Raw genomic sequence first — 26,855 nt, 5'->3', positions numbered from 1 at the left:
GAAATTGCTTCAGATGCTCCCTAAAAGAGGAATGGTTATCAAATTTGCTTTTAATATCTGGAGGGAGAGCATTAAAAACTTTTGCACCAGAGAACTGCACACCCTTTCGCACCATAGTCAGATTTTTACAGTCATTTTGAAAATCATGCTTTCTCATAGTATCATATCCATGGTATACACTATCTCTTTTATAAAACTCATAATTTTTGCTGATGAAACACGTAAGTGAAAATATGCACTGGGAAGCAACAGTAAGTATTTTTAGTTTCTGGAAAAGGTTTCTACAACTACATCTAGAGTCCACGTTGCTTATTATTCTTACAACATGTTTTTGAAACAAGAGTATTTTCTTTGCTAGTGTTTGGTTTCCTCAAAATATAAGAGAACGGAAATATCTGTAGTATGCTACATTCATTGTGTGTATATTTCCGCTCTTGGAGAGACGCTTAGGGCAAAAATTGATGAGCTGAGTCTCTTCTGCAGGTTTATTATATGATGAGACCAGTTTACTCTGGAGTCAATTACAACACCTAAAAACTTTGTTGTTTCAGCTCTTTCTATTGACTCAGTCACACACTTCACAGTTAACTCATCCTCAGTTTGAGCAGTTGCAGTAAACTGATATATTTAGTCTTATTAAAGTGCAATGAGAGTCCATTGATGTTAAACTATTTCATTAAATCAATAAGAATATTCTTAGCAGATCCTTAAAATTTTTGACATGTATGACCATCAATCATAATGTTGGTGTCATCCACAAAAATGGTAAAAAACACTGTAACTTTGTACTTTGAGGTATATTATTTATAAATATGAAGAAAAGGAAAGGACCAAGAATGGATCCTTGGGGCACTCCACGGTTAATGGTTCTCCAGTTAGATGAGACCAGGCCTCCCTTCTATCTTTGAGGGATTCTGACCACTCATTTGCTACGCCACTTATTCCTAATATATCTGCTTTCTGTTATAGGATTTGGTGGTTCACAGTGTCAAAGGCTTTTGACAAGTCACAAAATAAACCCGTTGTTGCCATTTTGTTATTAACTGAATCCAGAACTTTGTTCATGTGAGTTCATTAACTGTTCTCACATTTTTCCTAGTTAATACATGATTTAGAGTTATGTTGTCTGTTATGGTAAATTGGCCATCATGGTGTGATAACACATTTCATACTCACTGAACATCAACCTTATTGACTATGTCCTCTTATACAAAAACATTGAGTATTAAAGTGACCTGCACGTTTCTGCTGGGAAAGTTTACATCTGAGATTAACTAAAATTTCTATAAAATGTTTTTTCACAGGCTCATTCCTAGAATCAATACTGAAATCATCACAAATTATTATTTGCCTCCATTTGTCAGATGAGTGACATAAGGCAGATTCCCACTGGGGCTCTGTAAAATGTAATAATTATAATTGTGCTGTGAGACAAAATTTCACATGCACATGTTTCCATGTTTTGTTCTGTGCAAAATCTACTTCTGTCTGTAGTTTTGAATTTATGATTATTTAGCATGTACTTGACAACTCCTCCTTTCTCTGTATTGCTTCAGCAACAAGAAGCTCCTAATTTATAATCTGCAACATTTAACATTTCTATTCTCGTATTTACAAGGCACTCAGTCAAAGTAAATCATCTACATATCAACTTCCTACTTTATTTAGGTAAATAATAAGTTATTAACTTTATTTTTCCAGCCCCTGATATTTTATTGTATGAATTTAAATGTACTCTCCAGCATTTGGAAGTACAGTTATTTTAATCTTTCTGCCATTATCCCTGGCATCAAGAAATTCCATGACGATGCCTGTGGCAGAAACTTCACCCTTCTAGCTGAACACAAACCTCTGCTGCCACTATTCAAGTCCTCCATCCCCAACTGAACTAAGATGGCATGCCACATCCAATGCTGGCCGCTGTTCCTGTCAAGCTACATTTATGATATCAAATATCACTCCACTACACATCATGCTAATGCTGACCTGCCATCTTGACCACCTCTAAGACAGGACTCCGGGGTTGACACTGACCCGTTGTTTGTTTCCACATGGATTCTGAGGCAGAAGATGCAATAGACAGGCTCCCTTTCAATGTCCATCTCATCTGGAGGCACACAACAGTAGATCAGGTGCTATGGGAGGCTCGCCCTTCCATAACAAAGCCTTCAATCAACCAGACCTCCACAAGTTTTGGACCTACCCACCAACACACCATCCCCACTCAAGGGGGCACCAAATGAACACGTCATCATCCCTGAGGCACTGCAGTGTTGAGTTCTTGATCTACTCCACGAGGGCCACTGGGACATGGTACTCAGAAAGAGGCTGGTGTGCCAACATATCTACTGGTGAAGTATGGTCTCTGCTATCACAGATAGCTGCATCCTGCTCCACAAGCCAGAGAAAGCAGGCTGCCCCTGCTTGATGTTATTTCCCTTGGACAACTACCTGTGCTCGATGGTCATGGGTACATTTGGATTTAGTTAGTCCCTTCTTGGGAACCTCATGGCTTGTAGTCATTGACACTGGAACTGGCTTCACTTTTGCAAAGAAGATGGCCTCCACACCCTCTACCCATACCATCAAAATCCTTAAACACATTTTTGCCTTGAAGGGCCTCCCTGCATCTAAACTAATTTCACTGGTGAAGAAATTTCATTTATTTATGGAAACTTTTGTTCTATACACATTCAGTGGATCTTGAGAAATGTTGAAACTGTGTTTATTAATAAAATTTTGTGATTGTGACTACTGGCTTTCTTTTGTGGATGTCTTCCGAAAATGGAATACATCAGAGTACATAGTCTAGAATTCATAAAGCAATTTTCTGAAATCGTGTCCTACACTAATGTCCAAGATTCTGCCCCTGCTCACACCACTTAGAACCATTTTTCATCATTCCATCCCCCCCCCCCCCCCTCCTCCTTTCCCAATACATGTGTCAAAAAAATAATTATATAAACAAATAAATAAAAATAAAAAAATATTGCCGCACAATCTCCACTATGCTCTGGTTTGGACTCCGAGCTCTTTGTAAACCCATCTTATTGCCTTGTTGCTATCAACATCACTGAAATTGTCACAAGACAATAAATTATTTGTCTTACGCATTCTCATCCTACTACCTGTGCAAATCCTATTACTGACAAGACCTATGCCATCAAAGGGACAGCCAGCATTGAAACAGTTATATACCAACTAATGTGCAACCACTGCCTGGTCTTTCATATTTATAAGACAACCACCAAATTGTTAATAAGGATAAATGGACACTTCCCTGTTGCAGTGCACATCTGTGACACAATAGTGGCTGCTGTAGCATGCTCACTGTCTCATTCTCCCACCTAATACCAGGATTTTATAACTTGAAAGATGGGAAATTGCTCGACAACTTTTGCTCTGTTCTTACCACTTCCCTGCAGTCTACTTACAGTAATTTTTCTTGGTACAGTCTGTTTTTGCACTTAATTCCCATTCTGTCCTTTTTATTTAATTTTTTTCATTCTCCCTTTTATTTCTTGCTCTTTTGGTATATGTTATGTCTGTACAATCATCTATAATATGCCTAATACCTTCTCTGTCATTCACTATGATCTATTTTTCCCTCTCATCCCGTCCCACATCTTGAGTGGTGTTTATCTTCATGATTTCCCAGTCTCTTTGCCTCGCAACATTTCTTTCTTTTGTCGTGAGCACCTGGTTACATTGACTTTTTATGCAAATCCATCTGTTGTCTGTCTGCTTAATTTACAAATGTTTTCAATTCAATTATCACTTTCCATGTACCGGGTGATCAAAAAGTCAGTATAAATTTGAAAACTGAATAAATCACGGAATAATTTAGATAGAGAGGTGCAAATTGACCCACATGCTTGGAATGACGTGGGGTTTTATTAGAACCAAAAAAATACAAAAGTTCAAAAAATGTCCGACAGCTGGCGCTTCATCTGATCAGAACAGCAATAATTAGCATAACAAAGTAAGACAAAGCAAAGATGATGTTCTTTACAGGAAATGCTCAATATGTCCACCATCATTCCTCAACAATAGCTGTAGTCGAGGAATAATGTTGTGAACAGCACTGTAAAGCACGTCCAGAGTTATGGTGAGGCATTGGCGTCGGATGTTGTCTTTCAGCATCCCTAGAGATGTCGGTCGATCACGATACACTTGCGACTTCAGGTAACCCGAAAGCCAATAATCGCACAGACTGAGGTCTGGGGACCTGAGAGGCCAAGCATGATGAAAGTGGTGGCTGAGCAAATGATCATCACCAAACGACGCGCGCAAGAGATCTTGCACGCATCTAGCAATATGGGGTGGAGCGCCATCCTGCATGAACATCATACGTTCCAGCAGGTGTTTATCAGCCAGGCTGGGGATGATGTGATTCTGTAACATATTGGCGTACCTCTCACCCGTCACGGTATCAGTTACAAAACCAGAATCACGCATTTCCTCGAAGAAGAACGGCGCGATAACGGTAGATGTGGTAAATCCAACCCATACCATGACTTTCTCATTGTGCAATGGAGTTTCCATGACAGTTCTAGGATTTTCGGTAGCCAAAATTCTGCAGTTGTGAGCATTGACAGACCCTCAGAGCGTGAAATGAGCGTCGTCGGTCCACAACACGTTACTCAACCAATCGTCATCTTCAGCCATATTTTGAAACGCCCCAGCCCATAATCCTATGTGTCAGCCACCAAGACGAGAGTTTCTGGGGAATTGTATGCAGTCAAGCAAGTGGGCTGCAACAGTACTTGCTGCAATTATTGATAGGCTTCATTAGAGCTAGATGACCATTTCCAGGGAAATTTTTTGTGGAGAAGGTGGTGCAAAGGTTTCTCATGCTCTGTGGCATGAGGTGCGACACGATAATAGTTGAGTTTCCCAAGGATGGATTTCAACTGGGATCTATCCGTGGGCTCAGGCAGGTGTTGAATGGCCTCAAAATATTGTGGAGTCAGTTGGATTCCTGAGATCGAGATACTCCACTTGTCTTTGTTACACTTTAAGTTCACTCAATCAAAAATTGAAAATAATAAATCCAAATTGTCAGCAAGGTCAACCATGCCCATGAAGATAAAATTAGAGAGATTAGGGCCTTTAAGGAGGCATACAGATAGTCGTTTTTCCCTTGCTCTATTTGCGAGTGGAACAGAAAAGGAAATGACGAATAGTGGTACAGGGTAACCTCTCCCTCACACCATATGGTGGCTTGTGAAGTAGGTTTGTAGATGTCGATGCAGAAGGTTTGTGGTGGATTTATCAGCCACCAGAGTACTGTCCAGATAGTTTGCAGTGCCAGGCACACTGTGAATTAACCGTTCAAGGTACTGCTGGAAAATGGCAGGTGCACTTGCGATTCCAAAGAGAAGGCAGTTATACCTACGCAGGCCAAAGGGAATATCAAAGACTAGCACTTCATGGGATGTGGCATCAGTTGGAAGTTGAAGGTATGTGTTGTGCAGGTCAAATTTTTGTGAAAACTTTGCCTCTGGCAAGCGTCATAGGAATGTCTTCCATCGTCAGAATCTGTCACAGATTGAGAATTCACTGTTGTGCTAAAATTACCGTAAACCAAAGGGCTCTGTTAAGCTTTTCAATGACATTGAAGGGTTTCCTTATTGTCTGTTGGAGATGGGTGCCAAATCCCCTCATCTTCAAGTCTCCGTACCACAAGGCAGAGTTTGTCATGAAGAGCAAATGGCACTGTATGAGCTTTGCAAAATTTGGGGATAGCTGTGGATAATAAGGTGATGTGTGCCTTGAAGTTAATGACCCTAGTGGAAGGCAGAGAAAACACAGACGGGAACTTGGAAACAAATTCAGATGTGTATTAGTAATAGTCCACAGCAGTGATGGTGGGGTCAGTATTATGAATGTGCAACCCCAAATCATTGAAGAGATTGAGGAAAAGTAAGTCAGACGCACCGGGTGTACTGTACACGAGGATCCAGGCAGTTAGGGTTTCTGACCCAAATTGTATCTGGGCGGAAAGAGTGCCCATGATCTCAATGAGGTCATTACTGAAGCTGTTTAGAAGTGTATCAAAATGCTGGCATGGAGGCACCCCTAACTTTTAATAAGTGGACCAGCCAGTATCAATTTGTAACTCAGAAGGAACCCATCGAACGCCACTGTAATTGACAATAACTCTGTAGAATGTGGAGGATCGATTGCACAAATGACACATCAGGAGGATCAGAGTCCTCAGCCAGAATGTCCAAGACCTGAAAGTCAATGTAAGTCCAATTGAACACTACCAATGAAATTAGTTTAGATTCCAAGTCCACAAAATAAATAATTAAGTTCTACATCACTTGAAAATAATAGTCAATCACTTTAAGTAACCAAATAAATCAATATTCATAACTTTAATTTGAACAGGAAAAATGCTTCCCTCAGCTCTACAGCCAGCTTCAGTTTATGGAAAGAACAAACACTAGTCGGTTAGTAGAGCGACAGTGCAAATGATATCACATCCTAGCTGGTTCTTTGCAAAACACATAGAATCCCCATGGAGGCTGCAAGCAGTCCAGGGTTACAGCTGAGTCCTTGGCGAAGCGTAATTGAAGCCAGTTGCTGGCTACGATAGAACTGCCGTCCAAACCTCATGCACCAGACTAAGTACTCTCCTCGCAACTTGATGTTTGTGGGCCTATTTTCAGCATGTGACACAGTGGATGCCTGAAGAGGTATGGTTTGTCAATAACCTCTATTGTCACATTGTATGCCGCGCATAGGAGTGCTGTTGATGCCTCTGCTGGCCAGGCCGCTGAGTTCCGGGCTTGTGAAGTCCTGTGTCATCTTCTAACACTTTAGATGATTTAAAGTGGTGAAGTATGTGTATAAACTCCCACTTCTTTAACAATACGACTTACTTGAGATTGTCAGCTGACTTTCCTTGCTGGTTAGCTTGCTGCTCCAACCTCCTTTTCTCTTCTTCTTTGAAGTATATTTGCTAGGAACAGGAATTTCTCCAGACTCTTTCTACTTATAAAACTAAGCTGGCTTATGCAGTTTCTTTTGCTTCACTCAAAGACGTATATTTGAACATCAAACTTTTACAGATCTCAGCCTCCACATAAACAAATACTATCAAGCAAGGCTCTTTGCGTCTCCCAAGGTTAGAAATGAAGTAGATTTACATACAAGGTAAGGTTGGGTTGATAATCTTGTCCTTTCTCAATATGATCTCAATACACCTCTTATCCTCTTCATGTCCAGAGTGAACATTAATTAAAAGTCTTTTTCCAACTCCATTGTTCTTTTGTCACTATAATCGTCAAAGTTACAGAACAGCACTGAATACATAAACATTCCTTGTTCTTTCACTACGGCTTCCATGGCACGACCAGCAAACACTTGTCAATGCCGTTCGACCGCCGCGCACATAGACAGGTGATTTGGAGTGAATAGGCTCTCTCACACTTATATTTAAAATATCGTGTGTTCGAGATGGTAGTAGGATGAGTGATTCTAGAATACGCGGAAATTCTCGAAACACTACATATCCCCCTCCTCAAATCGAACATGTGATATTTTATACATAATCATTATGTACATTAACATAATACATAATAACAATTCACATTTTAAAAGTATTCATCTATTACATAGGTTTATATACTTTTATTTTATTTTATTTTATTTTCTTCACCCTTAAATCTTCGTAGTCTATAGAGCAAGCTTCCGATGTTTCTTTAAGAACATAACCATATTTATTTATGCTTTCAGTCTGTGTTATTATTACTTAGGAATTATGAGGACTCTTTCTTTAACTCCAAGCACAAACTTCAGGTGTTCATAACACTTGAGTACTTTATTTTTATTCTAATTCTTTCTACTACTTCTTTAGTATGTAATAGTCTCATTATTTATAGACTGTAGTTTGGAGGAACTCTGGGCAAAATAAAAGTGTTCTCTTTTGACACTCATAAACTTATCTAAGATAAAACATGTGACTTCTGTCACAATATTGTCCCCTCCTGCTAGGATCAGTACCTATACCGTGCCTGTTGGTTGACCATATGAGTACACTTCCTCTTTCCATTCTGCCAGGTACGCCCCTTTTTACAACATCCCTAATTTTTAGGCCACAGGTCGTCCTATCTCCATGTAGGTACACCTGCTCTTTATATTCAGTAAGTGCCGGGTATGCCCCCCCCCCCCTTTCCTTTCTGAGTAGGTAATTTTAATGTTTGTGTTTAAGTGTAGCTTTGTGTGTATGCAGATGTGTGTTCGTGTAGTCTGATTCTCTGGCCTATAAGATGTAGGTTATTGGAAACCACAGAAACTAAGGAGGACTTCTTCGATAGAAGTAGATGAATATGGAAAGAGTGAAAAAATAGATAGGTCCTCAAAAGAGAAGTAAGAAAGGAAATAAATAGAAATGGTTGCTAAGATCGAAAAAGAAAAAGAAGATAGCCCCAAAGACAGGAAACCCTTCCCACCCCACTTCCCCAGGATCCCAACCTTGCCGGTACTTGAGTGAGAAGCTGTAGGAGGTTTGGTGTTAAATCGCCTCCTACAGAATGGACGTTCCCACCTTCATTCTTGAGGTCCCCGAAGGAAATCTTAGCAACCCTATGGAAATGGCAAATGGTGAAGAATCAGACACACTTGTTTGCGAGGGTTGTTAAAAAGGTGTGGTGTGTGTTTTGTGTTAGTCATGATTTATGTGTTCTTGTAAACGATGCTGCATGCTGTTATCCACAATACCCACTGCTTTCCAAAACTGATACAAACCCTCCCATCTACATCACATCTTATAAAAGCTATAAAATATGCTACACAAAATAAAAAATCTAAACACTATGGTATAACAGTTGTTCAAATATTCACCTGATACTATATTTTTCCAGAAACATAATATCTCATTCAGTTTATTTCGTCTGGAGATCACCTTTTATCCGTGATTCTCTTAAGCCAGTCCTTAGGTTATAGTCATATCCAGTTTCCTAGATAATCAGATTATAGGGTAGTTTAAGAATTCAGAAATAGATGACAGAATAGCTTAAGATTTGAAGGGAGTTTGGTGCAGGAAATCTATTTTGGAAGAAACACCGAAAACAACTCGGGATCCGATGGTCGTCACTCTGCCCGTTAACTCAGAGTGTTAACATCCCTGGGGGATAGATGACTCTGCCCGGATCCCATGGATCTGATATTAATTTCACATGAGCAAGTGCAGACCAGTACTTCTCGTTAAATTTTGTTTGAAAGTCTCCCCACTGCAAAACAATCACCACTTCATTACTCAATACCACATTAGATGAAGTTATTCTATATTCTACTCTATCCTGGATAAGTTTGAATTCTCTCCAGATTTCATCTGTGCTCTTCCTGGCATCAGTAAATTTGGAAGAATCCATAGGCGATGCATTCCTGCATGTTATTCTCTCAGTGACTTTCCGATCTATAATTTTCTCTACCTGCTGCTCCAGACTACTAACATTTATGATATCAGAGCTTGCTATCTTCTCTTTGAAGCTTCTTTCTACACTGTTTACTCATGTACTTACACCTGTAATTTGCAATTGAATGACAGGTATTAATTCGCTATACTTATCTTGCTTTTCAATGCTATCTTTTAAAGTATGCAATCCCTGCTTTACAGCATCAAACTTAACATTGCATACATTTTCAAATGATCCCAACTTTTCATTGATTTCTGATTCTACAGTATTACATTTTTCTTCAACATCAAATTCTAACTTTTTTGCTAAATCTTGTAATTGATCATTCTGTTTCTGACTAAAGTCAGTGAACAGTTGATTTACATGGAGGTTTAAAGAGTTAGTTACTTCATTCTTTAATTCAAATTTCAAATCCTCTGCCTTATTATTTAAATTGTCAAATTCAGTCTTTAAAGCCCCCATGGTTTCGCATGAACTACCAAATTCATTGTTTTGTGATTCTACTTTTTCATTTAGCAAATTTAATTGAGAATTTACTGAGCCTAGTTCTTTCTTTAGAGTTTCATTCTGAGCGTTAGAAGCTTTATTTAATTGTAAACTCTGGGCTTCTAGTTTATCATTTAGTTCCTGAATCTGCACTCTGTGCATCTAATTTAGCATTTTGAACTTTGATTAGGTTTACTAACTCAGACCAGTCTGGCATTTCTCTTCTGACTCTCATAGCCATAGCTGGTTCTCAGTTTTTTCCAATTGCCCTAAGTTATTCATATTCTTATTATCTTTAGATCTGGTAATCATTAAAAAATTCAACTCTGAGTATAATAACTACAATAATATTGTTCACTTAACAGTTCTTACTAGTTTGTACTAAAACAATAAAGTTCTTTTTTACACTCACCCGGCATAGAGTTTAGGCTGCATCGGCGAGCGGATGTGTAACCACCACTGGTGAACAGCAACTGGTACCGGTGGCGTCAGTTGTTGGTTTCCACAGAGGCATTGGTGAGCGAATGTGGAAGTAGGTCAGCACCGGTGAACAGCAACTGGTGCCGGTGGCGTCAGATGTTGGTTTCTGCATCTGTGTACTCACAATGTGTGAGAGCTGTATACTCCCCACACCAGATCTTCCTAGTTAAATTGTTCTCAGCATATCTCTTCTTAGTTTAATACGTCGAGATCTTCTCCCCATTCTTTTAGTGTTATTACTTTCTTATGCCTTCCCTTTTTGTACATTTACTATTTTTCACCATTTGAATTTTTAGGCAGAATCCAATTCTGTGGACTGGTTCTTTGGTCTTGTTATGCTCGGTTGCTATGGCAACACATAATATCTTCTTATCTCATTTTCATCTCAAAATTCCTGTTTTCTTCTGCCCTTCCACACAGGTCGCCACGTTCTAACGCTTTACGACGTGTGAGGCAAAAAATAATATTTTCTTATTTTTGTAATGTGATGATGACATATACAAACTTTAGTGTCACTGTACTCATCGACTGATGATGTATTTGACTCGAAACCAAACAGAATTGTCTGCAGAACATAGATATATGACTGCCAGAAACCAACTAAATAACATTTATGAGAGATTTGGTTTAGTAACCATTCCTCTTCTCACTATGAATCTGAATACACATCTTATCCTCTTCATGTGGAGTGAATAGGCTCCCTCACACTTATATTTAAAATCTCGTGTGTTCGAGACGGTAGTAGGCCGAGTAGTTCCAGAATTTACACGGAAATTCTCGAAACACTACAATCTGAATTTTAGGGTCTGAGCTTGGTGCAACACACATGATTTATATGTTTTGCATGATGTCATCAGTGCCTGGCATCTAGGGTGCCGTGGCGTATTCCTTTGTTTTTGTTTTTATTATTATTATTATTATTATTTTATAGAAATCATTAGCTCCAGATTTGAGTAATGTGACATGGGAAATTGCCTTCTACCTAACCTGATGGGATACGTATGAGCAGTGAAGAAAGAGGTTAGATTGTCAGTGTATTTATGTAAGGAGTCAGCTTCTGAATGGTTAAATTTGGCACAAATGTCAGAACTGTTTCATTTGCAAAAGGGTGGCAACTGTCAAGTTCAGGTTTGGTGATTTTTGTTGGCTTAATGTGTACCAAACTTGAGGCCAGTCTTCAGTAAGAATGTCAAAATTGAAGAAGGTGGCATGAGGTTTAGAAATTGAAATGTGATTTCAAGAATTACCAACACTTCAGTGTCATAACATTTCCATTTAATGAAAATATTGCCAGTGTGTCAAAACCATGTTAGAGGCTAAAGATCTACAGATACAGGAAACCCCTCCCTAACTGAGCAATGAAAAGTTGCATAAGGATCGATCCATTGTGTTGCCAGTACCTGTTATCTCTCTGCCCTTTAGAGACAAAATAATAATTGTCAGTGAGTATGAGGGCAATTGAGGTTAGCAGTAAGGATGTCATAACTTTGATGTCAGATGGATGATGTTGGCAGTGTTTAGCAACAGTCAGACAATATACACTATCTCATCAAAAGTATCTAGAAGTCAAATGCAGAATTGACCACTAGATGTCACAAGAGGCAGACCTGCCAGTCTAATAGGAGGAGGAGAGAATTGTGTAGAGAAGCAGTAAGAGCAGAATAGGTCTGCTAGGAGAGTCAGTGACTTCAGATGTGGACTTGTCATTGGATGACACCTAAGTAACATCAGGGAGCCCATCCAGTTAGTTGTGCAGTCTAACGCACTGCGTTCTGGGTGAGAAGGTGTGCTGGTCCCCATCACGAATCCACCTGGCGGATTAGTGTCGAGGTCCAGTGTGCTGGCCAGTCTGTGGATGGTTTTTAAGGTGGTTTTCCATGTGCCTTGGCCAATGTGGGCTGGTTCCCCTTACTCTGCCTCAGTTACACTATGTCGGCAATTGTTGCGCAAACACTTTCTCCACTTACGCATACACCATAATTACTCTACCACGTAAACATTGGGGTCACACACTCATCTGGTGTGAGACGTTCCCAGGGGGAGGGCGGGGAGGGTTGTCCACTGGGGGCCAAACCGCACAGTAACCCTGGCTTCGGTATGGGGGGTGGTGGTGGGGTGAGTGGACTGCTGTAGCCTGTTGTGGGGTTGTGAACCACTGAGGGCTATGGCAGGGATGAAACCTCTCCATTGTTTCTAGGTCCCAGTTCCTTACAATACAATACAACATCAGGGACATTTCAAACCTTCTAATGCTGCCCAACTAAGCTGTTGGTGATGTAACTGCTAAACGAAAATGCAAAGTAACAGCCACAGCTAAACCAAGACCAGCAGACCTCATGTACTGATGGGCAGGAGCTGTTGACCATTGCAGAGATTGACTGTTGAAAAATCACATGGTATCAACGGTAGCTATCATTTGTGAGTTCCACAGTGCAAACCAGAAGTCCAGCTAGCACAGGGACTGTGTATATGGAGTTAAAAAGAATGATGTACAGTGATCGAGAAGCTCCTAATAAACCACTATTTCTGTAATCAATCTAAGAGATGGCTGAGGTAGTGTAAAGGGCAAATCCAATGGACAGGGATGACTGGAATCAAGTTATTTGTAGTAATTAATCATGCTTTGCTCTGTGGGAGTTGGTTTTGACAGATGCCTGGAGGACTTTACCTGCCATCATGTACAATGCCAACAATGAAGTACGGAGGAGGTGGTGTTATGCTGTGGTGGTGTTTTTCATGGTTAGGATGTGATCCCCTTGTGTGCTTAATAAAACACGAAATGCAGAAGGATATTAATGCATTTTACAGCATTGTGTACTGCATGTAGTAGACGAACAGTTTGGAGATGATAATAGTTTGTATCAGTATTATAATGGACCTGTCATAAAACACCATCTGTGGAGCAATAGTTTGTGGACAGTAACATTTCTGAAATGGACTGGCTTGTCCAAAGTCTCTAGCTGAATCCAATGGAACACCTTTGGGATATGTCAGAATATCGAAGTTGCTCTAGACCTCAGTGTCTAACATCACTACCTTCCTTCTCTGGTTTCAGCTCTTGAAAAAGAATGGGCTGCCATTCCTCCATAGACATTCAGACACTTCATAGAAAGTGTCCTCAGCAGAGTTTAACCCATCATAAAAGTAAAGGATGGACACACCCATTACTAGTGTTTGCTATTAGCTGTCTGAGTACTTTTCTTCAGATAAAGTTTGTGGGAAATGTTGGTACAGGGGAAGGCGGTATCAATGATTGCTAGGAAAGTGTGTGGTGATAATGGGACAGGCACCAAACTCAGATAACCCAGGAAACAATTAGTGTCTTTAATAGAACAAGGACGCTTTTGAATAACAAAATATTTTCAGACAACATAATTCCAGAACTTCAGTGTGTGTAAAGAACAGCATCACAGGAGAAGCAAAAGGTGCTGTAGTGTGTGTGTGTGTGGGGGGGGGGGGGGGGGCAACCAGTTTTGGTAAAATGATCATCTTCAAGTCACTGATGAATATTATATCATGTGAAAGGAAGGTTCATAAGCACCAGACATAATTACTATCAGTTGTAGTGACCGATAATAATCGTTTATTTGATGCCAAGGAACCTTCCTTCAACGTGATGTGCATCCATGACTTGTAGATGTTAGCTTGACCAAAACTGGTTGCCCATGAATACACATGCATTACAGCAGCTTTTGGTGGTTTCTGTGATGCATTCTTTCGTACAACAGGTTGCAGATGTTGATCCAGTAAAGCAAGATATATATGTAATGGTGCTTTGAACTCAGCAACCATGAGACGACTAGTGTGGTTGTGTTAGTGACTTTTCAAAACAAGGAGAAGAAGAATGTGTGAATGTTCCTGTGAAGATGGATAGCCATTGGTCTTTGATATTTAGAGGTGTTATTTGGCCTGTTGCTATGTAGTTAGCATGATGGATTATACTGTCCAGGTGTGTGAGGGACAGACAGTTGTAAAAACTGTGTGTGTGTTTGAGGGGCTAAAAAGTTTCCTGCCAAAGTCAAAGGGGCCAGTGGAGGTTGGCGTTACACTCACAAATACAAACTTTCAACTATTAACTTTTTAAATGGTTTCAAAGGACAGACAGGAAGTGTGTGCCTTCCGTTTTTGGAGTGCAAAAGTATATTTTGGAAAGGAATGAATTTTGTGAATGGGAAAGAAAGAGGAGAACAATGAGAGCTGCAAAAGTCATTAAAAGATATTGTAAGGAAAGTGAGAAACTCATAATATAAGTTATGAGAGTGAGTGTCACTTGTGCAATTTTGAGTTTTATTTTGTACAACTGATGGAGGACTTAGTCTGATAGCTGAATAAATTCTAGCACTCTTTTTCATTACCCTGTCTGCCACTAAAAGCCTCCTCTATGCGGTGAGTGGCAATCTATCCTTTTTGTATTGTTGTTATTCAGTCCCAGATTTTCCACTGTTTGGTTACACATTTATGAAGTTTGAGGAAACGAGTGTATCCTTTCTTTATTTTTGAGCTTTAATGTTTTGAAGTCCATTTGTATGTATTTAAATAAATGTCATTACATTTTTTTTTTAAATCACTTGTTGTTATTCTTAAAGTAAATAATGGATCAATCCAGAACAGTATAAGTAGGCCACAACTAATTCATTATGTTTTTATTACAGGCCATTTGTGAGTGTGTACGTCATTATCTTTGCCTCTATCGGGGTGAACTACTCAGACAAAAGTTCAGCGGAAGTCTTCTCTCATTAGCTAACTCCATCAGGCGATTCATAATGCCTCAACTGTTTTGCATTTCACATGTCCTGTCACAGCATACCACCACCACTGCTTACTTGTTGTCACAACTTCATGATGCTGCTATGCAGGCAGTGTGCCCAATCACAGCTCCCCTGCTTACTGTTATGCTGCATGCAGGGACTTCCATTTATCTCAAGTAAGTGTTGATTTAAAGGATACAGAACCTGAAAACGATGTGTCAATAGCAGTTATGAGGAAAAACCTATAACTGAAGTAATGTATAAATTGAGTGAATTGCAGCATGGAAAATTTTAATAATTATTTGAACTTCAGTGATTAGAGAATTGAAATATTTGCAGCAGTTGGTGCTCCACAGCTTGTAGATATCAAAAGTCATGTTGTATCTCCATCAGCAGCTATGAAAACTTTTATCATTGCTATCAGTTACAATTGTCACAAATCATCATCAGACATAGAAATCTTTTCAATCACAGCCTCAATGTGGATATGTTCGTTCAACTCTGTCCCACTCTACAAGACGTTGTCTACAGTGTGTTTGAAAGTCCCAACTCATATGTATAAACAGTGGCTAATATATATGAGTACTGACATAAACACTGGACAAGTGGATCTATGTGTGCACCACCATGCCTGACACTGAGATCTAAGTATCTCCATGTCCTCTTTGATATCTTGTGGAGCATCTCAGGAATTATGTTTTAAAAGGCTTTCCCAACACTTTTGTGCAGTTCTTCATTAATGTTGTATTAACATTGGGCCACATGGTGCTTGATTATTCCCCATAATGGGTTGTCTGGCATGTTAAGGATTGGTTTTCATAGTGCCCATTTCAGTGTGGTTCGACAAGTTACTGAACTATGTCTAATCCTGTGGTCTCAAAAGTGTTCATCAAGGAAATCACACTCAAATAGCAAAATGTGCTGGACCGCCACCCCACTGTAACCGCATGTGGTCCACGATTCCTTTGTCTTCAAACAGAGATATTAACTTTGTACCCTTCAAAAAAATATGCTCTTAACAAGTACTGTGATGACATCTCGTCCTGTGTATTGCGAGGTGCAGCTCTTGCACATAATGGGGATTTCATTTAAACTGAAAAATCTACTACTCCACTGTGAATTTCAGTATATCACACATTTGCCAGAAAGTAACAATCTTGAGCAACACAGCATTTGGACATTCTGTGAACAAAGCATGGCAGGCTGAAACTCACTGTTCTGTGTTTTTGTCAGGAAAGGAAAATGGCAGATGTAAAGCAGTCAAGAAGGCTTGTCACAATAACAGATAGTTCATTATGCCAACCCCATACATGATTACACCTGACTGTTGAGGTACAAATCATGCATGGACAGGAAGAAGCATGGCCAGAAATGACAGATGATAAGCTGCATCTAGTAAAGTCAGCAAGACATACTATTACTTGTTTTATGACATTTTAACCACATCCGTTCCCACTAATTTTCATAAAGCCACTGTTAACCTTGCCACTGAGTGCCCAAAACTGCAAACACACACACACACACACACACACACACACACACACACACACACGCGTGCGCGCGCACACACACACACACACACACACACACACACACACATTATTATCAATAATTTTTTCACGAACATCAGTCTACTAATAAATCGTTTTATTTTTGAATTTTTGTTGATGTGGTCATATAGTGTTGAGAATTAATTTCAGCAGGTACTGCTCAGTTGATTGCTCAACATTGGAACACATTACCTCTTGTAATTTCTTACATCTGCTTTGGGGCCTGCCGTTGACAGATCTCTGAAACAAAAGCACGTTTCTTCTAATCAAGTGGGATTGCATTACAAGGTGGGGCCTTGCCGAAGTGATCTCTAAATGTACTCATTATCTTTCTCAGTTTTTGCCCTGTCTGTGCACAGTGCTTTTTGTCAGCTTGAAAACAGGAACACAATAAAACACTTATTTAATACCCCAATTGTACAAAGTCTAGAGGTGTGCTGGGGCTTCTTGCACACACTGTAGAATGGGTCTGAACTCCATATGTTTACTCAGAGAAACTCTGATCACAAAACTTCATGTGCCTGATGATGATTTTTGACAACTGGAACTGATAGTAATAATAAAGATTTTTCATACCAGCTGATGTTGGAAAATGAGATTTTCAGTAAATAAGAGAATTGTTTTTCAGAAAAGAAGGGGATGAAGATGTAATATAGAAAAAGATATGGGTAATGAGAAGATCAAGATGAAAAGTTTCTTGTTCTGGCAGAGAGATGGTGTTGATATAAATGGTTTTTTTTATGTTGATACATGTTGCACAATAATTCAAGTCAAGTGTCAGTTGGTGTGCAGAATAGTCTGTTCATATGTTTTTTTCCAAGTAATCATATTGAGAATGTTTTGGTTACATGGTTAAACTAGAATATCCTGTGGTAATAAAATTCTTCAGTTTGTTTTATCATAAAAAGAACTTTATTAAAAGACAGCAGATGTATGTATGTGACTATATTTCATCATCTTCAGCCGCTAAGAAAAGAGTGAGTGAATTCAGATGTGCCATACGTCTCTTGAAGGTGATCCGTATAAAGTCTGGCCCATAACTGCAACCATATTATTATGAAAACATTTAGGTGTAATTGAGAATTATAGGTGTATGAAATAGCAATTAAAGATATATGAAATAGCTAATAGCACATATGAGGTTGGTGCGTAACTTCGTAGGGTTTCTGTTTTGCATGTTAGTATTCTGGTTGCTGTGAGTTTATTTATCAATTGGTCATTTTGTATTTGTAGTTCATTATTGCCATTTGAGTTTACATATTGTCATTTTGCCATGTGGAGATAGTGAGTAGAGCTGCGAATGCTAGGAAATGGAGTGCCAAGTGGAGGAATTGGAACATTTCCAACATATACTTCTGTTTGAGTTTAGTGGAGGGATGAAAGTGGCAGAGGCAGCTAGAAACATTTACACCATATCTGGGGATAATGTCATTGGACAGAGCACAGCAGGAAAATGATTTTCTCATTTTAAAGAGGATTGTTTTGAAATTAGTGATTCTCCACATTCAGGAAGACCTTTGAAGTTTGATGAAGATCGTTTAAACACATTAATCCACAATGATCCACATCAGTGTACTCAAGAAATGGCAAGTCTCATGAACTGTTATCATTACACCATTGTGCAACTTTCGCATTCAGTGGGGAAGGTTCAAAAATCAGGTATGTGGGTACCAAATGCTCTAAGCCAAAATCAGAAAAATCAGTGGTTGGCCATATGTACATATCTGCTTGCTCATCATAAATTGCCTCAAGGACAATAGTGACCATCCCTATCCTGTATTGTTACTGATGATGAGAAGAGGTGTCTTTATGCTAAAATAAGGAAGAGAAAGGAATGGCTGAACCCAAACAAAGTAGCAGGTACAAAGACCTGCACGCATCCACAAAAGATAATGTTACGAATGTGGTGGAACAATAATGGTGTGGTGCCTATGAATTGCTTCCCCGAGATGCAACCATCACTGCTACCATTTATTGTCAATAACATCTCGCAGACACAATCCAGGAACAGTGACAAGGAAGACTGTGCGAAGTGTTGCTAATCCACAATAATGCCTGCCTGGATTCTGCTAGACTGATGAAAAACGCTATGCAGGAGTTGGGTTGGGAAGTCATTCTGCAAACACCAGTAACAATATAGGATAGGAATGGCCACTATTGTTCTTGAGCCAATTTATGACGAGCAAGCAGAGACTTACATGTGGCCACCTGATGATTTTTCTGATCCTGGCCTCAGATTTTCACCTTTTTCACTCTCTATTGAACGAACTTCAAGGAACTTCCTTTCCATATGAAAACGCACTTCGAACACTGCTCTATGAGTTCCTTACCTCAAAACTGAGTGATTTTTAGAGTCGCGGAATTAGAAAGTTACTCCGGCATTGGCAGAGTGTTGTAAATAGTGAAGGAGAATATATTATTGATGACTAAAGTCTCTGTTATGTGTATCTGTTGTGTTTATTAAGCTTATGGAAAAATGCTGTGAACTTATGCACCAACCCAATATATACAAGAAGATATAGTATGACTCACTTTATATCATGAATTAAGTCTGAGAAAGCTTGGAGCGAGGTGATTAACTTGCTTACTGAATGCATTCTGAAACGAATGTCTCAGATGTGATTGAACCATTTTAAAAATAAGTGTGCCAGTTTGTCACTGTAGTTGAGAGATGCACCCACCACTGCTCACCAGAAATAGAACAGAAATCAAAGCAGGAGGTTGGGCCTTGTTGTGTATCACCAAAAAAGGCGAAGTCAGTTTAATCTGTCCTAAATATTATGGTAAGTATTTTATGTGATACAAAAGTTGTTCTTATTATTTCACTTCCAAGAGGAAAAACAGTAACTGATGAATACTACACAACCCTTCTGGATCTATTGGATGAAAGCAACAGTAGAAGAGTTGTGGATTGCAGTGATCCACAATAATAATAATAATAATAATAATAATAATAATAATAATAATAATAAACAATATAAGGGTTGGGGTAAAAGTCATTGCAAATGCCGTTTTTCTTGCGGATATGTGTATAGATCACAAAGTGCTGTTTTTCATGGAGAAGCTGAACAGGTGTAGTGTGCACTCACAACAGATGGCTCTGTGTCATGCGAGATGGAAGTAACTTGTGTTAAGCAGTGCACATACATCAAAATAGCCATTATCTGAGATAGAAATGCATGAGAATGTCACGGTGAATTGGTGGAAGTGCTTGGGAATAATGCCCTCATTATGTGTGGGACAAATTGCCAGTGTGTGGACTGACATGGCATTTGCCATCATAAAGCAGCTTCTGGAGGAAGGCAGATGATGGACACTACTGGAGTTAGAGGGGGCAAGTGGACAGGATATTGCGAATAGGGCTGCAATTGCGCAAAATTGCATCACAGTGGGTACTGCATGAACTGACGGAAGTTCAACAATGAGTGAGATATGCGATATGCTCTGACCTCTTAGCACACTGGCAACAGGACAGCGACCAGTTCTTGTCATGAATAATTGGATTGATGAATTTTGGGTTAGGGCATATGAATTGGAATTCAAAGGTCAGTCTGGGGAATGGTGACTTGCCAGATTACCAAGACACTAGAAGTTCCATCAGAATGCATCACTTGTGAAATTCAAGGTGTTCATTGCGTGTGGCATCTGGGGTGTCATTGTGTGCCACTTTGTCCCACATGGCAGAGCAGTGAGTGCAGAGTACTACAGAGACTTCCTGGTGTGACAGGTATGATGTGGAATTTGGAACTAATGTCTGGATCTTGTGGACAGTGCAATCATACTGCACGACAATGCAAAACCTCACTAAACAGCGTTTGTATGGCAGCAGGTGCGATGCTGGGAATAGGAAGAATTGGAGCACTAGGAAAGGTAAAGGAAACACTATGTGGTAGGTGTTTGAGACTTGAGAGGTGCAATGCTGTGCAACAACAGATGACCTGACTCAGACATGGTGTGACAAATTATGATGCAGATGGTACTCAGCACCTCCCACATCATTGGCAGTGTGTGATGAACATTGCAGGGGACTACTTTGAGAGCCCTTAGGTCCAGTTGGTCACGTCAGCTTATGTGTGCTGTGCTGTAATCAATTTGCATCATGAAACCAGTATTTTCCTGTACACTACCACAGTAAATATGTGAAGCACAATGTTCATGTGTTCTTCAGTGTCCACACACATATTTCCCACCTCATCCTTTCATCTGTATGTGTTGCATTTTCCAACCCAGCTGGTAGCTTCAATAAAGAAAAAAAAAATAGAAGAAGAAGTTGCATTGATTTAGGCCCTACCCTCATAATTGTAGTAGTAGCAATACTGTGGTTTGTGCTATGTACTAGCTGATTACCCAGTGTGATATACAAACTATAAAGTAAAATCTTTACAAAATCGATTGGTATCAGTATTTATATGTCATTACATTTCCATCCCTATTCACATTATGACCAAAGAATCCAGTGTGTACTTTTGATGTATATGTCACACTGGTTTGCAGCATTATTACGAACTATTTATGCCTCCTGCTGGGACATAGGGTCACTATGCACTGTTTAGCCAAGCAATATGTTGCTTCTTGTTGCTCGAGTCATTGTACATTTGTCTGATGTAACATGATGTTGGCAAACTCTAATTCCAGAATAAAATATACCGAATTGTGAAACGTTCTTGATGTTGTTCTTATGTCTTTGGCAACTTTTGTACATTTTTCATTATGTACAAGATAAAATACTTTACTGAAACTTGTTAAAAATGTTATACATTGTTATAGGTATGTTCTGAATTATATTTTGTTATCTTAGAGTAACAGTCTTCATTTTTGTTGAATTAATAGTCAATCTCATCACAGTGTCTTCAGTTTTAATTTCACTGTGCGTCCTTTATATCAAGCGACCGAAAATTGATACACAGTAGTTATTAAAAAGTTACATATTCTTCCCTTAGCTGCATAAAAAATAAAGTACATCTGAGAAGCTGTTTGTCAATCAGTAGGTAGTCGTATTTCCATTTTTTATTTGGTCCATTAAATCTTAACATGTACAGCACAGCACACCAGATACTGAACAGTTCACTGCAGTTATATCTCCACATTTACATGATGTTTTCTATGTATTAATGAATATAGTTTTTTCAGCTCTGAGTTAATTAAACCACTTTAACTAAAAAATTACAGCTGAAAATATGAATAAAGTGATATTATTGATTACAGCCTTTGTGTGCTACAAGTGAACTAATATTAATAATTACAGTCTTTACATGCTACAAGTAGATAGTCATATTGACTCAATATTTTTGTAAGTGATAAAGAATGTGGCTTATACACTTACCATAAACTTTCTTGGGCTTTCAAATATTTATGAGGAACTCTTCCAGATTATAAAAGCAATGTATTAATAGATATTCTTTTAACAGTGCTTTAATTTTTTTAGATGATTTATTACTATAATTTCTTTTGGCAACTTATGGTAAATAATTTTAGCAAGATGTAATATTCCTTTAGGCACAAACTGGTTTTTATTTCTGGCATGTGACAGTTTACTGTTCGTGTCATGATGATAAAGCTTTTCATTTTTTAGAATGACACTAGATTTTGTTGTTGCATATTACCTAATAAACATTCCACTTTCAGAGAGGTAAATACTTGGAAGACGAAGAATCCCCATCGTTTTAAATAGATGTGTGCAGGGTTTGTTCCTTTTTATTCCAGCCATTATTCTCGCTGTTGTTTTTTGCATTCTGGAGAGTTTTAGGCAGGATGGCAAATTATCGCAGAAAGTGATAACATGCTGCAGAACAGAACGTATATTAGCATAGTAAACAGCTGTTAGGCAGTACTTATGACAACAATATTCAGGCACATGGTACTTAGTCCCTTAAATATGCCATCAGGGTGAGTACTTCCTCTAAGGTTATCTTGGCACCAGATCCCCAGAAATTTTGTGTCAGTTACACTTGCAATATCTGTGTCTGATATCTTAATTTTTATATCCTCTTCACTATTTCTCTTGACATCATGAAAATTAAGGCAAAAATAGGGTGGAACCCACGACGGAGCCCTGTTGTATACCATACTTTACTTCTTTGTAAGCAGAATAGTATCTGGTTGATTTATTATCTTCTTGAAGTTGTATTTCTGCTACGTGCTTGGAGCCTGTAAGCTTCTGCAGCAGCAGGATATGGTCTGTGATGTCAGAGGCTTTAGACAGATCAAGGCACATGCCAGTTACTTTTTCTTCTCCACTATCAAGTTTTTGGAGCACTTCACTCCAAAATACACTAAACTCTCGTTAATCTGGTGAATCTCAGTAGTCCAGCCTCTCAGTAATCTGACCCACATCCAGCCTCTAGTTGCTCAAGCAGAAATGATGCAGATGATAATGAATTCTCATGTGCAACAATGTTGTTAGTTAATTGCGATGTTAAACTGTGCTTTACATATTTGAAATTGTGACTTTCTTTAGGGGTCAGTATTATGGCTTATAAAATGAAACACATTGTACTAGACCTCAAGCAAAAACTCAAAATTAGAGACAAGTGCAACTGAGGTTCTTTGCAGAAAGCCATTGCTGCTGAGTACAGTGTTGGAAGAGCAACTGTTTATGACCAATCTTCAATAGATGAAGAGATAATTAAAAGCATATAGGGAAGATATGATGAAAGTGATGAAGAAGAGGACATAGGAGAAGAGAGCATAAAGGTATCTCACACCGCTGGTGCTGAAGATGCAGATATCTTCCTGGAGCACATTATGCAACAATAAGAAACATGCAAGACCAATGTAATGCCTGTAAAGCCATTGTGTGATAAAGCACGTCACGTATCTTCGTTGCAACAACTAAAAATTTGGGACATGTTTCATAGTGAGTGGTGCTACTGTATGTGTACACACTGAGGAACTCAGTTTTATATGAAAATGAGTGTATCTTTGGATTTAACACAGTGTAATCTATATGTGTTTCACTAAAATTAAGACTCTCTCAATAATCTGGCACTTTTGCTAATTCAACACCCATACGTGTGAAGAATGGCTGGATTATCCAGTCTATTGTATTACTGTCTCTGTTGATCAGCCATTCTGGAAACCTTGTTGGACTGTGAATAATATGTTACTCTCTTCTGGAAAATCTAGCAACCTCTTATGAATTTTTTTCAGGTATTCATGAAAATATGGATAGCAAAGCTGTAGGTCTGTAATTGGTGATGTCTACTTTGTTACTATTTTTGGACAGTGGCTTGAGTTTCACTATCTTTAAGCAAAAGGAAAGATTCCAGTTGTGAATGAAGTGTTGAAAAGGTGGACTGATAGTGCTGCAATGAGGTAACCTGCATTTCTAATGACATAATATGGAATCTCATCCGTACCTGTCGAAAATTTTGTTCTTAACTTACTAATTGCCATTATAATGGGAAGAAATAGGGAGTCAAGGTTTCTATTTAGATTTGCTAGTGATGTGATAGAATTGTTATTCAAATATTTTATATCTCAGAGTAGTTGTTCATTATTATTTGAGAAGTATGTATTAAAAGCATTGGCTACTTCATCTGGATTAGTAATGTGTTTGCCATCATTGATTGTCTAGCTGGAAGTCTACCTTCTTTTGGGGGGGGGGGGGGGGGGGGGGGGCAGGCAGGCTAATTTCCTACTTGCTGTTTGCTGTCTTCCAGATGGCTTTCATTTTGTTCTTGGCCATTATAATTGGTAATCATTTGTCATTTTTTTTTTAGCTTCGTTTAGACTTTGTGGAGCACAGTCTCATAATTGTTGAAATACACCACCGATTCTTCGATAACATTTTGTGTTTTCGATATTTCATAAAGTCTCATCTTTCCACCACAGGATATTTTAATGCCTGTTGTCAGCCAAGAAACATTTCTTTTACTAGTTTTGAACTTTTGGTTTTTATCTGGAAATGAAATATTGAAATACGTGAGAATAATTCCACGAACATGTCAATTTTTTTACATGTGCCTTCACAGTTGTACATTTCGTTCCATGTTCCTTATTTTTAGTAAGTACCTGTGGTTTTCTAAGTTTTGCTTGTTAAAATTTCTACCTTTTCTTGTTATTTGTTGTTCAGTATTGCCAGTAGCCTGTGTTCGGAATTCAATAAATTGTGCACAATAATCACTGAAACCTGTATTTTTATTTCCAGTTTTGTATAAATATTTATCTGTATTTAGAAGTACCTGATCTATAGTACAGCTGGATGATTTAGTGACTCTGGGAGGGGATTTAAAGGTCATGTGTATGTTGTAAATTTGTAACAAGGCCTCAACATTCAATCTGTCTTTTGAGTTCTTGTTGAAATCTGTGTTAGTCACCACACATCATAGTTGTTTTACTAAACATTTTTATACTATGAAGTGGCTTCTCAAGATTTTCAAGGAAAGTAGTTATGTTTCCATCTGAGCATCTCTCTGTACGGATAACAATTATATTTAAATTAGTTCTGTAGCATAAAGTTTGAAGTCTCTTTTCCTAGCTGTTCAATGAACCTTAAGCAACAGGGTTTTATGTCTGCTTTAACATTGATGCATGTTCCTCCATACCTAGTGGTATTTCTTAAAAAAAAAGTGATAACATATTTTCTGTTAACCAATGTAGTTATTTTCCACTATCTTCCATTATCACACTATAATTGTTTGTGCACACACGTTTTGATTTACTTACAGTTCCTTCCACCAAATTTTTGTGAGATGGCTTTATTCCTTCTTCTTCTTCTTCTTCTTCTTTCTTTCTTTCTTTTTTTTAAAAAAAAAAAAAAAAAATTTACTTCCTGAATGCAGTTTTATTCCGTCACTGTTTTCCACTTGCCTGTGGATCCAGTTTTAGAGTGCCGATTATGAATTGTAAACTGGTCATACATTCATTTAGCTTTGATGTCTCATCCTTACAATTCCCACATGCTTTCTGTTTTCCTATAAATTTCACTTTCTTACATGGAGATATATGATTTATTTTTATACTGCCCACCATATTGTCTATATTGTGTATCTCACAAACACTTGGTCTAAATAATTTAGGAGTAAAGAAGACCCCACACACTGAATAGTAGAAGATAGTAGGAGCATTAAGTCATCGATCTGCACACACGAAAGAGGTAGAACAGCTGCTAGCTTTTGATGTAATCCGTTGCTGAGCTAGAGTACACACACACACACACACACACACACACACACACACACACACCACCTATGCCCCCACATTATGACGCATGGACTCAAAATACCGAGATAGCATTTTGTCAGATGGCTAGAGTTGGATGGGGGTATGTTGGGTGGGATGTGTAGAGGGAGAGAGAGATGGGAGGCAGGGAGAAGGGTTGGGGATGGTTAGCCAATAGTGGTACCAGAGCTGGTAGGGTGCAGTCCACGATGAAAGTGACATGGAGGTGTGGATTGGATGACAAGACAGAGGAAGGGGAAAGTGTTGGGTGCCAGTACAGGGATAGTGGTTTAACACAGGAGGAGGCTAGGAGGGCTATGGGAGCAAAAGATGTATTGCATGGATAACTCCCGTCTGCATAGTTCAGAAAAGCATAGCTGATTTTCATGTAATTTTTGTATATAATGTAAACTTGGATAACATGCTAACTTCTACAGGTATGCATTATATATGCATAGGTGAACAGCACTAACCTGTGGAAGAAGCAAATCTGATGTTATATATGAGGTTTTGCATGCAGAAACCTCCATCAGTAACTAAACGAATGCTCATCTTTTTAATATCTGTTCGGAAATGTCTCAAATCTAATCTCACATTTCTTCCCTAGATCCATCCCTGATAATAAGCAAACTCGCAGCTACTGAAAGTGTTGCCATTTATAGCTTCAGATTTGATTCCAACCAAAACAATCTTCCTGCAGACCATGTTTCCAGTATAATTGTAGTGATAGTTCATTGTAATTACCTACAGAAATCTTCATCAGCTGTCAGACAGACAAAACTTTCTACCATGATGCCTCAAAATTGAAGCCCAGCATTCCCTACAGTGCCTGCTTATATCTTTTGAGCCATGCCAAAAACTTTCATCTGAATCTACCTTCCTCTAAATCCTCACTACACCCTGTGTACTCTCCTCTTACTTGCCCCTCAAGATTCGCAAACTCAGTTAGGTGGGATAGCTTGCTGTTACTTATTACTACACCCATGTAAACTATATCTGTA

At 38.8% G+C, this 26,855-nt stretch overlaps 1 protein-coding gene across 1 annotated transcript in view; it reads left to right on the top strand.

The window, feature by feature from the left end:
- Positions 1-26,855, top strand: part of LOC124799271 (gamma-tubulin complex component 6) — a 243,404-nt gene that overhangs the window by 124,202 nt on the left and 92,347 nt on the right. Inside the window, exon 9 of the mRNA XM_047262836.1 lies at positions 15,047-15,318. Within this exon, the coding sequence (XP_047118792.1) occupies positions 15,047-15,318 (272 nt within the window). The remainder of the gene's footprint in view (positions 1-15,046; positions 15,319-26,855) is intronic.

This window comes from Schistocerca piceifrons, chromosome 5 (assembly GCF_021461385.2).
Source record: "Schistocerca piceifrons isolate TAMUIC-IGC-003096 chromosome 5, iqSchPice1.1, whole genome shotgun sequence".
In the NCBI taxonomy this organism is placed as follows: Eukaryota; Metazoa; Arthropoda; class Insecta; order Orthoptera; family Acrididae; genus Schistocerca; species Schistocerca piceifrons.
Note: the sequence above shows the minus strand (reverse complement) of the source record. Positions and strands in the feature narration are given on the sequence as shown.